General features: G+C 41.8%; 1 protein-coding gene across 1 annotated transcript in view; it reads right to left on the bottom strand.

Annotated features, from left to right (window-relative positions):
• The window catches only part of FAT3 (FAT atypical cadherin 3), a 503865-nt gene that overhangs the window by 111219 nt on the left and 376681 nt on the right, over positions 1 to 15965 (bottom strand). Inside the window, exons 4-6 of the mRNA XM_081799014.1 lie at positions 15456 to 15770; positions 12522 to 12732; positions 3420 to 3559 (exon numbers count right to left, since the gene is read on the bottom strand). Of these exons, the coding sequence (XP_081655140.1) occupies positions 3420 to 3559; positions 12522 to 12732; positions 15456 to 15770 (666 nt within the window). The remainder of the gene's footprint in view (positions 1 to 3419; positions 3560 to 12521; positions 12733 to 15455; positions 15771 to 15965) is intronic.

The following is a 15965-nucleotide window of genomic DNA, read 5'->3' as shown; positions in this document are numbered from 1 at the left end:
CGGCTCACTTGTGTTCTCTACTTAAGAGTCTCACAAAGCCAAAATCAAGGGGTTAGCGGGGATGTGTTCCCTTCTGGAAGTTCTGGGGGTGAGTCAGCTCCAGGCTCATTCAGGTTGTTAACCAAATTTAGTTCCTTGAGGTGAGAGGGCTGAGGTCCCCGTTTCCTTGTGGGCTGTCAACTGGAGCCCCTTTCAGCATCTCAAGGCTACCTGCATTCCTTGCCATGTTGTCCCCGCTGTACCTGAACTAGCAATAAGGTTTCAAATCATCTCACATTTGGACTCTCTGACATCCCTTTTTGTTGCCTCTCTTCCTACGCCAGCTGGAGAAAGTCATCTGCTTACATGCTCATTCAGTACATCTGAATCTTTAGAACGTGAAATCTGCAGAAACTTTTTATACTCTGTACTCATGCTAGGGAATCTCAGTAAGGAAAAGGATGTTTATTTGCCACCAGATATTGTAACTCTGAGGCACAAGAATCCTACAAGTTGGGACAACAGAACAAAAATGAAGATGAAGGAAGGGTTTTCATGTAGACACTGAGATCCCCGAGGCTCTGATATATTTGACATTTGTGAAGTGAAATTCAACATGTTGTTTCTGGCTGATTTGAAGCCCTTGTCAGATGTTTTATGATTCCAAAGGAACAAAGTAGAGAAAAGTTCCCAAAGGAAAACTGAACAGGTGTTTTTGGGCTACAAAACATTTATTTAGTTATATGGTGAAGGGTATCTGTTTGATGGTAGAATCATTAAGTTGCCTAGGGTCATGGGTTGGAGCATGCTTTAGTGATTTCTAAAAGAAACCTAGAATGCCTTTTCTTTACCAAAACATCTTTTTGTAATAATGTCCTTGATACTGAGGGCTTTGACTAAATGAGAGAACTGCTTCTGTCTTTGTTGTCAGCGGAGCTGTGGCAAATGTGAGCAGAGGCCTGGATTGACAGAGGCTGGGGGCAGGGGGTGGGTATTCAGGCCCAAACACAGCCTGATGGTGTTCTGGTGGTAATAACACACACGTTTATAGTTTGGAAATGGTTAGTTCTCGCTTCTTGAGAAGCTCATGGCTCCGGAGACACAGAGCGACTTGGAAGCTTTTGACAAGAAAATCTCTTGCTACCCTTCATTAACCTACTTAGCTTGGCCTTGCCAAAGGAAACCTCCAAGTTCACCCTGATTCTCCCACTCTTCCCATCTGCTCTGGAGATAAGTCTAACTGTACATTAGTCCAAAATAAAATCAACCAAAATAGGACTTGAACAATGTGTACATTCAAAGTCTTATAATATATGCTTCCAAGTGAACTTTTAAAGAGTGTGTGTGTATCAGTCATCTGGTTTTAAAACTCTGGATCCCTGTGACCTCAGGCATCTAGCATAGCTCCTAGCACATGGTATGAACCCAAGAAATACTTGTGGAATACATGCTGTTAAATGATTTCTCATCTGGTCCTAATGAAAGTCTAAAAGAAAAGTTTCATTGATAATTTTTTTTTTTGGTTAACACAAATCAGTCGTGTGCTTTGAAGATCCAGCATATCTGCCGCGTAAGCCCTGCTGACTACGTCCCACCTACTATTCATCCACTCACTGCAAACATATTTCATGTGCATCTATAACATTCTGGGCACACTGACTTACCATTTCATTCAATTGTTATAAAACCCTGGAGAAAAGTATGGAAATGAATATGGCTCCATGCTTTATTTGTATTTTACTCAACTACATCTCGTGTTTTTAAGTGGTGCCAAAAAGTTGAGGTTGGCTATGCTAAGAACTGGCCAACTCCAAAAGTGAAAGAGCAATAGAGACTTAGCAATACAGCAAGTGTGTTGTTTTATATTAGTCTTTGGGGCTTGCTTTTAGATCATGCGAGTCCCATAGGATCTCAACCATGGTGTCCTTTCTAGGCATCTGTATTTTAGTCTTGAAAGTCCCCTGAAGCAGTACAGATTTAAGTAGGGTGGCCAAATAATTTATTGTCCCAACTGGGGCAATTTTAAGAGTGAATGGGACAACTACTAATAGTTACACGGACGCAACAGGTGTAAATGGGCCTCTCACAGGTAGTCATGGCTGTATAGTCAGTCATCCTAGGAGAGGACACGGGTTGAAGGATCAGGAGTCATTACACCACTGGCTGCTGTGTCTCGTGCACATGATGTCCCCCTTCTGGGATTCAGTTTATTTGAACGAAAAGGAAAAGGTAAAGTAAACAAAGGCAAAAAGAAAAGAAGTAAAAGTAGAAACAAACCCTACTGTTTCTTTAAAATTCCACCATTTTATGATTATGCACAGCCTCAAAGGAGAAAATCTCATCGTATTTTTGAAACCACTTCAAACTAAGAGGCAGCACATGAACGATCCTCTTCTTTCCTTTTTAAGCCTACATAGTTACAAGAGCTTACATCACATTTTAAACAAATCGACACTTGCTAACTTTGGGGTTGGCAACAATTTCATCTTCACGTCCTGAACCACTGTGTTGAGGAGTCTCAGGGCACATTTGGGCTGAGCAGGAAAAAAGACCATGGTTGATGAGTGATGGCTTCTGGGGTCGTGAGGACAGGAGAGAGAAGTAGGGAGAATGAAAGAGGTATAGGGCAGGCATGTATGCCTGTTCTAAAATAGAAAACAAAAAAAATCTTCTCATATTTGGGGTAAATCCTGTTGGTCTCACCCAGAGATCTTCTCCTCGTCCTTGCTCTCAGTGCCCTTTCATCAACACTCACATGCCAGATTTCATTTTGTAACTCTCCCATAAACTTGCTACCTCCAAGCAATGGTCCTTACCCCTGGCTGCTTGTTAGAGTCATGGAGGATCTCTGCTGGTGGGGCCCAGGCTTCAGTGGTTTTAACACCACAGGCCCCATGACCAGGGGATTCCACAGTGCAGCCAGGATGAAGGACCACTGGCATAGAGGCTAGAACGAGAGACGGGATGCAGGGCACCTAAATCTCAGTCCCTGTTCTTAATGAAAGCTGTGTGACCTTGAACATATCACTTATCTGAGTCTGTGAAATGAACTTGGACTCCTGGGTGTGTCTAGCTCTAACTCTGAGACTGACAAGTGAAAAGGTGAAGAATATAATGTTGTGTTGACTCAGACAATATACACATCCTCTTCTTTGTAAATTCAAGGAAAGGTGACTTTGTTGTCAAAGAGATAAATCTACGGTCAATGATCAAGAAGCAAATACATATCACTCTTCCATGCATGAATAGTCACTGCTAAGTTATACAGTATCATTGATAGAATCCTTTTCCTAAGTTGTTCTCTCAAATGCTTAAAAAAAAAAAAAAAGTAGAAATCCATGGACATCATTTACTACTTCCAACACATTCTTTAATCACTTGCACCATTGACATTAGCAGATCATTGGGCATTCTCACCATTTAGTAATTTGACATCTTACCTGAGTGACAGCAACATTTGTTCCATCGGTGACTTCCACACTCATATTATAGATGGACCTCTGTTCTGCATCCAAAGGTTTTGCAATGACAATGGTCCCAACACCCTTCTCTGCGTCAAAAGAGCTGTCAAAATTCCCCCCTGATGATTTCACAAAAACAACATGAAATTAGCATATCTGAGAAGTTATTACATCTATTGAAGCATATAGCTTTAAAGGGAGCTCTTATATAGAAATACTTTTTTGACAGGCATCCCTATGGCTCAATTTTGTACATCTTAAATGGGACCTCTTTATTTCCAACTTGATTTATATTTCCAAACATAGCCTCTAAAATGCATAACAAATGTCACAAAAAAGAATGTATTGCAAAGAAAAATCTCAGCACTAATGTTAAAGGAGTAAAGCATAAACTGACTCAGTAAAATATTTAGAAAGCTTAAGGGCCTCCAACCCCTTGTGGTTTTTCTGCTAATAATTTGTAGACCTTTCTGCTTTTCTAAAATAGATTAAATTCTAAGTAAACAAATAGTCCAATTAACAAAAATGTGTAGACACTCTTAAATCTAGGATTGATGGTAAACATTTGGTTGGTAAAGTTCAGATTCCCTCTAAGAGATGTCAGAAATAAAAGTATAAATACTAGAAAATAAGAAAAAGCAAAAAAAAATTGAGTTTCATATCAAAAATTCTGTATCTGCAAGTTGGGATGTTTATAGAAAAAAAAAATTCTTTTTTGCCATCTTGACAGTGTGAATTATTTTTCTCCCAAAAAGGTAGCAAGTTTATGGGAGAGTTACAAAATGAAATCTGGAAGGAAGTAGAAGAACACATCAGTTTATGTGTCATCACTCATAAAGCAATAAGTATGAAAGTTTAAAAAACTTTCCTCCCCCTCTGTTGGACCAAGTATAGCCCACAAGCTGTGAATAATGTGCCAAGACAACACAGGCTATTTTGAAATTACCGTAGCTCTTTCCATCTCTGTGAACTAAAATGTGGTTTATGATCTTTCCCAAAATGAAAGCTTTTTTTTTTTCCTTTTAAGGGGGAGAGAAGATAATGGTACAAACGCTGGACTGATTTTAATTAAATATCAGTACATGTTCACAAGCTCTATTTATTTTAGTCTGAAATTCCATGATGTCAATTAATTTTGTTCTTGGATAGTAATTTTATTTAGCCACAGCACATAGGGCAATGCGTTTATTGAATTTCATATTTTAGAAAAGAAATCTTGGCTTCTCTTACATTCACCATACTCTGCATTTCATTTTGCTGATCAGTGAACAATACCATATACAATTTCTATGATATTACAATTACAAATGAGTGAATGACTTAAGGGAAAGGAGAATTTTACCTGAATTAGTAGAATGTGATGTACAGTGACACAAAATAAATCATATGGTTTACTTAAAAAAAAAAACAACCTGGTCATATATATTTCAAATACTTATTGCTTGCAGCTGTCATGTACACTTATGATTATTAAATTGCTAGAGAGAACATAATTGCCCCTGACATTTAATTAAAGTTATGGAGATACGGGGGGACCACAGAATTACTTGGAGATGATATATTTTTCAAAATTTTGATCTAAAAAGAGACTCATCTTCCAATTAATATCTTTAATTGATTTACTGTGGAGCACTTAATGTTAACTCCAAAAAAAAAAAAAAATCTTTTGAAGAAGAGAAGGAGAAAGGAGAGGAAATTGGGCTGAATAGGGAAGCAAACCTCAGGTCACCGTGTCTCTTTCAAAGGGAGTGCTTCTGGTTGATAACTACATGAATAAAATGTTAGGCTGATTCAAGCACCTTGAATCACCATCCTAATAAGCAAAGAAAAATCATTTGCTATCAACTGGTACATTCAAAGTACATACTTTTCCATGGAAAGTTTCAAAGAAAGAACATAAAAGACGTCAGACCTGTGTGGAAGGGTAGAATGCCATTTCCTTGCTGTTTTGGGTGTTACTTCATATTTTAAATCACATTTAAAATCATTTTTCGAATGCTTTCCTATGCATTCACTTTCTTAAATATGAGAACACATTTAAGCATTATTCACTTTCTTAAATATGACAACACTATTTTTTGGGGGTGTGGACAGGTTTAGGATATAGGAAAACGTCCTCTTTCAATGTCAATTATTTCAGAAGGTGGAAATTTGTAGGTCAAGGCAAAATAGAAATTATGCAAATTATAAAACTTTGGTTTGCTCCCGTTTAAAGATGAATGAAAATAAAATGTAGAGAACGTGCAAGCAAAGATTTCCAGTTTCAGTTCCTGTTTAAATGGGGCAATCCTATGTGCTCTCTCTCACTGCCTGAGACTCACATTTTCCTCGGGGCCCTGTGCTGAAATACATAATCATTTCATGGACCGAGTGGCATAAAATTTACATATTTTACAAATGGCATATAGGTTGTGTTTTCTTATTAGTCATTTTTCATATGAAAAAATATTTTTTGGCTACTTTTATGGTTGTGATTTTTTAGAGCGCTCTCTCTTCTTGCCTGTGTGTGTGTGTGTGTGTGTGTGTGTGTGTGTATCTCCCTCATCCACTGTTGCTGTTTCCAATACTCTGGACTAGGGGTGGGGAGATAGACAAATGGAAAGCAGGTCAAGAGGAGTTTGAGAGACAGAGTCTGTGAAGTGTCTCTCAGTCTGTCAGTATGGTGAGCAGCCTCTGATAGTTGCTTCCAGGGCATGTGCTCCTAGTTAAACCAAGATTTCATGTGAAACAAGGTTCCCAAAATCCTCCCTCGGTTTTAAAATGAATTTCTGACAAGGGACACAGAACCTAGACCAGCAGTTCACCATCAACCCTCACGCAATTTAATAACCTACCACTTAGGCATCCCATTTCATAAACGACTCCATATCTCTCCCCCAGGGCTCATTTCTCAGGCTCCCTTTTAGCCTGAAATGTGAGTTCATTTCATAGGAAACCACGTCCAATTCATCTGGGGTGAGACTATCAAATGGATGGAGTCCATTTTGGCTAGCAGCATTCCATTTAAACAAGATGTGCTTCCTCAGAGCCAGTAACACAACATGCAAAGCCAGAGTGTGCTAGGGCAACAGCGTTAGGCTAAACAAAAGGTGGGGACAGGGGAGGACACCGCCGAGCTGGTTGGAGTTTCAACAAAGTGGGAAATTAGAAAAGTCACAGCCTGAGCGTTGCTGCGGGGGTGTGCGGCAGAGATGGTTAAAAGCAAGGTTGTGAACAGCCCACATAACAGATAGTTCATGTCAGGGACATTGCTCTGTGACCATTTTTGGTCAAGATGGGTGTAATAGAGTAAACAAAGAGCAGAAGAGGAGGGTTGGGTTTCTATCAGATTCTAAAGTTAAACGTAACAAGTGAGAATGTCCTAAAAAGCTTCAAAGATGGGACAAGAGTGAAAATACTTGAAGCCAGCAGCTACTGATTGAATATGCTGGGCAGCAGGGCACTGGATCATGATCTGGTCAAGTCTTTCTTTAAAGAAGGGTACAGAGTGTCACCATGTTTCCATAATGAGATCCAATGACGAGTACCCCACTGCTTCCCCTTTAGAGAAGCTTCCAGGCCCCTCCCCTAGCATATGATTCTGTTCTACTCTGTGTGTAATTGTAAAAACACCAACCAAAATCTAGTAGTCACCAAGGGGGAAGTGTTATGTGAGAAGCTTCCAAAACACTGAGCTGCTGAATCTCAATGAATTAAGGGAGTCGTTCACAAGCTGTTCATTCAAGTTCAGCATGTACATCAAACTTAAGGAAAAATGCTAAACACCAATTATGGTTTGATCATGAATAATTTTCTGTCTTGGAATGAAGCAAGCACAACATGTGGCTGAGAAGGATATTTACATGGAAGGCAGGAGATGCTGGGTAGAGGTCAGGAAACAGTGGTAGGAAGGAAAATCCCTTCTAGAATCTGGTTAAAAATTCATTTTCTTAAAACGATGTACAAGGTACTTTTTAGGCTTTTTATTATTTCCCTGAAACCTCTTCAGATGTGCTTCTATGGTCTGTATTGTCGCTATGGAGAAAAGGGAGGGCTTTGGGGGATCAAATTAGTGACAGAGTGCAGAGTAGGAGAAGTTAAGTATTTGATGTCAGTTGAATGTCCTTGAGCAAATGCCACTCTAATGGTTAAGCAAGTGTGTTAGAAATGGTACACAGACATGGCTTCTCTCAGGAAGGGTGGGTAAGAGTTTTGTGATAAGGAAATATGATCACTTGATTAGAAAAGACTCAATCTATAGTCAGAGACCAGGCCTGCTGCTAGTGCTACCAAAGAGTTTCACTTGCCCACTTGATCCAAACCTAAGGAATGGCTCCACTTGGGAACAAGGCTTGAGAAGGACAGGTGTAAGCTTATGCGACAGAAGCAGCCCAGACCCCAAAGTCTGTAGGAGCCTATGAGCACCTAAAAGCCAAGGTGATCTTTATATACCTGCAACATGGACAGGTCTTTCGGCTAGAGCTGGACCTATGTGCTAGCTTGCACCATCAGAGAATTGTTTTCAAGGAAAATAAGCAAAGATATTGTAAGTACTTACTATCTACAAGAAAAACCATTTTTGTAACGGAGGTATCAGGTAAAAAGCTAGAAAAGTGGGTGGCAGCGTCTGCCATCAAACCCTGGGTAAAGAGGAATTGTTTAAAGTGTGTAATAAATGGTGGTCTTTACAATACAAATATTTGCCATTGGGATAAAGATACGGGGAATGAGCTGCGAACCAGATTGCGTGCACATTAAAAAGAATGTAAATCAAGGAGCTGCTGGGTTGAACCATAGTCTCCTGAGAAGTGTGAAGATATGTGGTAAAGCCACAAAGGATTATGGGTTATTTTTGTTCCCTTCGTTTTCTTTCCCTTTCAACACAGAGAAGGAACATGCTGTGCATTGGGCTGTTTAAACACAGAACAGCTGAACTTTATTATGTTTCCTTTTAATTATAGCTTTCTTAACTGGGTTACTAGTCGGGCTTCTGTTTCTAGAAGCTTGAAGAGGGTCTCGCTACACAATATTGTAAGCAGTGGTTCTTTGGAGGAACAGGAAAGTGACTGGCAGATCCATGGTACAGGGGTCCAGACTTGGGAACAAGATCTTGCTTGCCACAGTTTTTGTGAATTTATATTACGGTGAGGGGAAAAGGAACGCAGTTAAACAAGAATCAGGTAGATCTGGAAATATGGAAATGAGGAGACTATACTCCTGGGGGAAAAAGCATGCAGAAACACTATTTCCGCTTACTTAATGAGAATTCATTTGTTATGGCATCTGTAAACTGTAAGTGCTAGGCCAGGATGCTATAAGCTCTGCAACCTGGAATGTCTGTATAGGTGTCTAAATGCAACAAAATCTTGACTCCCTTGGAAGAGTCGCAGAGTCTTTACCTAAGCAAGACCGCAACTTGAACCTGAGATCTCATTTCAGATACGTGCCGACGGTATACACCAGCATTCGACTATAATATACTGCCAAGTTTCTTAAGCATTGGGAAGCACTGTTTCCCTATCTTTTCCCTCTGAGTTAGCTTGGCCAGGGAAGATGCTCAGTTACCAAAGGGAAGAGAGAGGAGAGTCTGGATGGCCAAGGATAACTAAGCAAGAAATCTTGAAAGTGAGAACGAAACATCTGAATATGATAAAGAAAACAATAGATTTTTAGAGAAGGGGAAAGACATTGTCAGCAGATTGAAAAAAAAATGACTGTTCAATTAGAAAGGATTCTCAAAAGGGGGATTTGGTGGAAGGGGGACCATATTGATCCTGAGAGCAACCCCAGCACCTGGGGAAAAGATTTAACATCTGCGGTGAAACAGAATTGGTGTTTCAAGATGTTGTTGGCTAGATGTGGGGGTGGAAATAAAATCACGTTCTGTTTGGGCATCGGGCCCAGTAAGTTCAATTTGTAGGAGAAGCTCAGCAAGATGTTACCAGATCTACAGTGAAATCTCTGTGATGGAAGCATCTAGACTAGGGGGACAACGCTGTAGGTCTTCTTTAAGAGAACTACTCCATGCGCTGACACCGAGAGGATTAGGAAGAGTGCAGCACTTAGAAACATGAAGGTGGAGAAACATGGTAACTGGTGCTATGTTTTTGATAATGATTCCTGGATACATATTTGGAGCAGCCCAAAGGGATTCCATCCAGGGAGGGTTGTCATCTGTAAACTGCCCCCCTCTTCTTGGACTAGTTCTCATTTTGTCAAAGGTGCCATCGTTGCTATGGCTGGGAATACAGTGGAAGGTCGTGCTGACTCTGGGCTGGTCTCAAGAGGCATTAGTGGGGTTAATGCATTGGCTGCCTGGAACATCTCCATTGGTTGCCACTGTTTATTCCACTCACCCTGAAGCAATCAACAGAAGCATGGGCAGGAGGAAGGAATGAGGGGACAAAGGCCTTGACCTTAAAGATTAAGAATGGAGATTGGATCAACACAAATGAAAATACACAATAGCACTAATAATGCTAACATGAAAACATGCAGGTAAGGTTACATGCAGCATTACCAGGCATGCTTATCTACACACAATCACACACACACACACACACATGCACACACATGCATGCAGGAATGCTGAGGAATTGCAAACTGGCTTGGATATCTGGGGTCAAATGGCTGGTTGGACTGAATGTCAGAGAAAAGTGTGCTTGGAGGATTTTTGAAGTGGGGTACAAATGAGGGCGTCCTGCGGCAGGTGGGGATGGTAGTGGGCCGTGCCATGGGGCAGGAGGCTGCATGCATGGATTACACAAGGGCGAGAAGCAGTGCTTTTGGGTGTAGAGGAGCTTGCAAACTGGAGTGTCAGGGGAGGAGGGAGATAAACGTGTGGCTGATGAGAGACAACATAGCTCAGGACAGCATGCCAGGTGCTCTGCTGCCTGCTGGGTTTTGACTGTACTCTTCTCTGGGCTATTTATTTATTTATTTATTTATTGTTTAAAAGATTTATTTATTTCAGAGAGAGAGAAACAGTGAAAGAGAATGGGGGGAGGGGCAGAGAGAGAAGAGACTCTTAAGCAGACTCTTCGCTGTGCACGGAGCCCAATGTGGGGCTCAATCCCACAAGCCTGAGATTACAACCTGAGCTAAAACCAAGAGTCGGACACTAGACCAACTGAGCCACCCAGGCGCCCCTGGGCTATTTAGGAGAAATCACTATTGCACATGCCCCTGGAGGCCTGGCACCAGGGACATATGTAGAAAGTGAGATGCATTTTCGATGGCTCCGATCGGGAGTGACAGTGAAGGAACCACCAAGGCCATAGCACAGACAACGAGGTGATGCACACGTGCCACCTTTGTTTTGCTAAGAAAGAAGCTGCATCAGATAAAAACTTAATGGGCTGAAAACTACTGAGAAGATACAGACTCAAAGACATCTTTCACGGATCAGAAGAGGTTCCATTTCAAATGCCTTAAGTAGAGATGAAGAAGGAATTGAAAGCTCGGAATGAGGATGGCCACGTACAGGGATGGTATGATTAATGCCAACTAAGTAAAACAAAGATGTTCTACCGGCATTCCAGCAAATGAAATATGCAGAAAACACGCCCATTTTGGGGAAGTTCAAAGGACCTTCTACAGAGGTTTGACTGGAGGCCAGGGGGCATTCTTTTTCTGTGCCTCATTAAAACAGATGTGGAATGTTCTAAATGCTTTCTCCAGATCCAGCCATTCCTGGGAAGTGGGGTAGGTTCTTGCCCATCTGATCCAGGCAGGGACATATGGAAGGAAATGATTCCTGCAGACCGGGTCTCTGGATTCCCGGCCTCCCACAAAGAGCGGTGGGAAGTCAGCTCCAGCTCAACCCAGTGTCAGGTCCGGGGGCTGGCACACTCTCCCCGCTCTCCTCTCTGAGCTACAGCCTGTTTTGTTTCCTGGTCCTCGGCACTTATTTGCCCTGCCCCACCTCTCCCTGCCTGTGTGTGTGTGTGGGGGGGGGCAGGGGTGCTGTTTTGCCCTCTCCTTTTGCAGCCTGCCGTGCTTGCTTGCTTGCTTTCAAGGAATGTAAAGGTTGGCTCCCAAGGTCTGTCCTGCACGCTTCCATCTGCTTTCTCTATTCTGTTCTTGTAGAAAGCTCTCACTGGCTATATATCTAGGTTCCATTTTCTGCCTTTCCTTTTGTGGAAGGCAGCCAGGGACCCTCTTGGTGGAGCTTTCTGGTCTATGAATGGGACTACTGCTGCAAAATAGAGGTGTTGGGATAAATTTTAATTTATTTCTCAATTGGAAAAGGCCCCATCACATAACCCAACCTACAGAATGATAAAAACAGAACAACCAAAAGCCCATATACCTCAAAAGCAGAGAAAAAAAAAATTAAGTAAATCAAAACAACCCCTCCCCCAAATCCAAACCCCATCAAACTTCAAACAAAGGGGTCAGTGGATTCGAGTAATGCAATAGTTGTTAGAGGCATTGTATGAAATCTGTGGGCTGCACTTGAGACTGTCACAGGCAGTTATGAAAGATGTAATATAATTTGCTTAAAAAAAAAAAAACCCTGTAAAAGGCAGATTGGATAGCTGTATTTTAGCAAATGTGTTTGCACTAAGGGTACCTTCTGTTGAACAGTTCTGCCCACAAGCTGTCTGTAGAATATAGAACATCTCTCGAGCATGCTTGCCACCTTGAAGCAGGGCAGTCGGGAGCAGAAAAAAAAAAGAACAGAATGCAGAAAAAAGGTGAAGAAAAAGAGAGAAATGAAGGACAGCAAGTCTAGTACCATCAATACATTTAGAAATGAGATTAGCCAAGTGTGACAATAGAATTTAAATGACACACAGAAAGACATTAAGATTGCAGTAAATAACGTACTATGGAAAATCCAGCCAGAGAGCACTTTCTGTTCAGCTTAGCTACAGAGTTGGAACGAAAGCACAGGTCGATTATTCATTTTACTGGCTCTTTTGCATTCCAGCACTATACATCTTTTCATCTTAGCACTAATCGTTAGTGGTTTGTTTTTTTATTTTTATTTTTTTTGTATTTTTTGTATTTTCTTTTTTTGTATTATTTATTTATTTTGTTAGTTATTCCAGTCAATGATTACATTGCCCAGTACTGCTCTGGAGGACTCAAACTTACCAACTATGTCAAACCACAGAGGGGTGTTGGCTGGTTGCACAGACACCACCCCCACAATCTCGGTGACTCTATCGCTTTCCATGACTGTGAAGTTATAAAACGGCTCATCAAAAGTCAGCGGTATAGGTGAGGGGGGTGGTTTCTTAATCCATTCAATGTGGAGGCGGGCCGTGGAGGATTTCTGTGGGCGCCCATTGTCCACTGCCTTTATCTACTCACACATGGAGAGAACATAGAAAGAAGTCTTAGAGCTCGGATCCCTGTGGAAATTTGGGTCTGTCACTCATCCGTGTTGGCCCAAGGATCCATCCTCATCACAGTGCCAGCCAAGGGAAGGGAGAGTAGAGATCTGGGTAGAATGTACTCAGGAATCGGGGGACACAACTGAGTCATGTGGGGGGTCCCATATAGCATTCACTGGAAGGTGATCTGAACCACCACCAACTTTACAGATGTGGAAAACTTGAAAAACAAAAGATGCACTTACCCATTTTTAGTGTTTTATGGGCATGACTGATAGCTACATAAATAGGAATAGCTAATTTGATTCCTTGTACCTCTAGTGGTGATGCTTGAAGGGAATAAAGTGCACTGTGAATCCTTAAGTGTGAATGATGAGAGCGTGTGCGTGGTCGTGTTGTGCAGCTCCTTCCTTCTGCTTTATTTTGGGGAAAGCACTGTGTTCACTCAGAATCCCAGGAAGGTGATGCAATAGGTGTGGGAAAGGCAGCAGCCTTGCTCGAACTGCCTCAGAAGCCCCTCAGTTATGCCAACTCTGAAGGGGCAAAGAACTCTCTTGGTGAAAGCGTGGGCTCCTGGTGACAGCAGGATGGGGAGGAGGGTACTAATGACTCTCCTCTATGGTCTTATTTAAGAACTGAAGAAAGCATGTTTCCTCACGCAGCTGTGCAGGGTGAACTGCTATGTTGTCCTGGACTTCAATGATGGTTCAAGTTCAACAAGCAAAAACCACAGACAGAAAAATTTCAAAAATCAATTAAAAAAAAGGATTTTTAAAATACCACATCTTAAAAATAACATGTATAGGTGCAAGGCTAATTGTTATAGCCTTTAAAAACAGTGACAACTCACAGCACCCAAATGCTATGTGATCATGAATGACCACTTTGCTCTGGAAAATTCCTGTGAGATGGAAGACCCTTGAAGATACATGTCTTAGGTCAGGTTTCCTAGGAGCAGAGTCTGAGACAGGGATTTGAGTACAAATCATTTTGGGGGTGGGGTAAGTATTCTCAGGAGAAAGGGACTGAATGAAGCAGGATGAACAGGAGAAAGATAGTAAGCAGGGGTGGGGTGAGTATTCTCAGGAGAAAGGGACTGAATGAAGCAGGATGAACAGGAGAAAGATAGTAAGCAAGGGTGTGGTCTCAGCTGAAGTTTAATCTCAGCCTGATCCAATGGGGGGGGGTGGTTCTGAATCCTCAATTGCACTGCTGGGTTGGATCCACCTAGAGGCAAGGGGTTGGCCTTTTGTGTCAATTAGCCATCGGCTATGGGCTGCTGGCCTGGGGTGGGAGTGTGGGACCTCCCGGGTCAAGAAGTTCAGCCAAGGATGATTCTCTCCAGAAGGGGGCAGATGTGAGCTCTTAGCAGCCAACACTCATAGTTGTTGGGGCATAGCTGCATCAGCCTGGTAAAGGGGATCTGGGTGGAGCACAAACAAAATCCACTATAGTCTGTCCATCCAGTCCTCAAAGACTCCCATTGTCACACAACTATAGTAGCACATATTACATCAGAGCTGCTAATGGCAGAAAAAGGGCCAGTTTTTTATTATCTTCTTTTCTCTGCCCACTGTTCTGGATATGTTATTGAGTAGGGAAAGAAGCCCAAGTCCAGACCATAAGAATGAAAAGACAAATCAAGGGACTCAGACCATCCTTTAAAATAATACAGGACTGACTGTATACAGCAGAGAAGGCTGCAAACTAAGAGAAGGACAGCAGATGGAGCTGACTCTTGACAGTTGTTGGGACCCTGGCAAGTGCCCATCACTTGTAAGGATGACCAATCCCCTTTCTGGCATAGGTGCTACCTTTCTAAAGTGGTTGGGGATGGTGGGAGCAGACGGCACCTTAGGTATGGGAATTTTAAGTCTCTATTTGAGATAGTGCTCATTTTTTTTTCTTTTAATTCTCTAACAATGAAAAATGTAGTCATTTTTTACTTAAGTTTTTTCACTTTTGCAGCTTATGCAGAATAAGCATAGTTGAGATTTGTGTCTCAATTTTCACAGCTGTCTTATCACACTGTCAACAATTACAAGAGTTGTTTTCTTTGGGAATGTCTTATCACACTGTCAACAATTACAAGAGTTGTTTTCTTTGGTAAGTCTTGGGGAAATAGTGAATGATATGTTGGGTGGTGGGTGTAATATGTCACTCTGGTATTCTCCTACCCTCAGTTTTCATCTATGCTGAGTACCTTGAAATGATTTAAGGCTGCAGGAAGTGTGGTTGAGTATGTGATGGAACAGGCCGTGTACTGGGAACAGAGGAGGTTTGCTGATAGGACACAACCAAAGGAAATGGTCTCATTATTTAAAAATATCACTGAAGGGGCGCCTGGGTGGCTCAGTTGTTAAGCATCTGCCTTCGGCTCAGGTCATGATCCCAGGGTCCTGGGATTGAGCCCCGCATCGGGCTCTCTGTTCAGTGGGGAGCCTGCTTCTCCCTCTCCCACTCTGCCTGCTTGTGTTCCCTCTCTCACTGTCTCTCTCTGTCAAATAAATAAATAAAATCTTTAAAAATAAAAAATAAATAAAAATATCACTGAAGCAGAAAGTAGCCTTCCACAGCTGTGTGGCTGTACTTATTACTCTAAAGATATATTACTCAAATGAATATACATGAGTAAGAAAGTAACTCCCACCACCACCCCCATGAATGTTAATGAGGTTCAGAAAAATCTTACCGTTAGGATGTCATAACTTCCTGCTGTAAACTGCTTTCTGGAAGAAACCATGCCAGTTTTAGGGTCAATAAAAAACTTTCCATCATCATTCCCATCCACAATACTGTAGGAGATTTCTGCATTGGGGCCTTCATCTCTGTCAAATGCAAAAGCCCTATAAATGGGTTCTCCCCTCTTTTTTCGGTCACGTTCTGGCAGCTTGATCTGGTAGACCTTCTCTGGGAACTGGGGTTTATTGTCATTTTCATCCAAAACCTGAACCACCACCCAAATGGTGGACTGTTTTGGAGAGGAACCGCCATCTGTCACAGTCACCTGAGTTTTGAAAGAGAAAGCATTTTGCAATCAGAATGGAGAAAAACTTCTCTTGCCACTCCTCCCTTTGCCTGCCCCACAAAAGGCCTATTCTGTGCCTTAGGGCATCTCAACTTTTCTTATTCCTGTAGTTCATGGTCAATGCATAACTCTTCATAGTTCATCTGTAAAGGCAGGGAATGCCCTATATCCAGT

This window comes from Leptonychotes weddellii, chromosome 11 (assembly GCF_054177405.1).
Source record: "Leptonychotes weddellii isolate Sample4059 chromosome 11, ASM5417740v2, whole genome shotgun sequence".
NCBI classification, from domain to species: Eukaryota; Metazoa; Chordata; class Mammalia; order Carnivora; family Phocidae; genus Leptonychotes; species Leptonychotes weddellii.
This window is presented reverse-complemented; position numbering and strand designations above follow the sequence as displayed.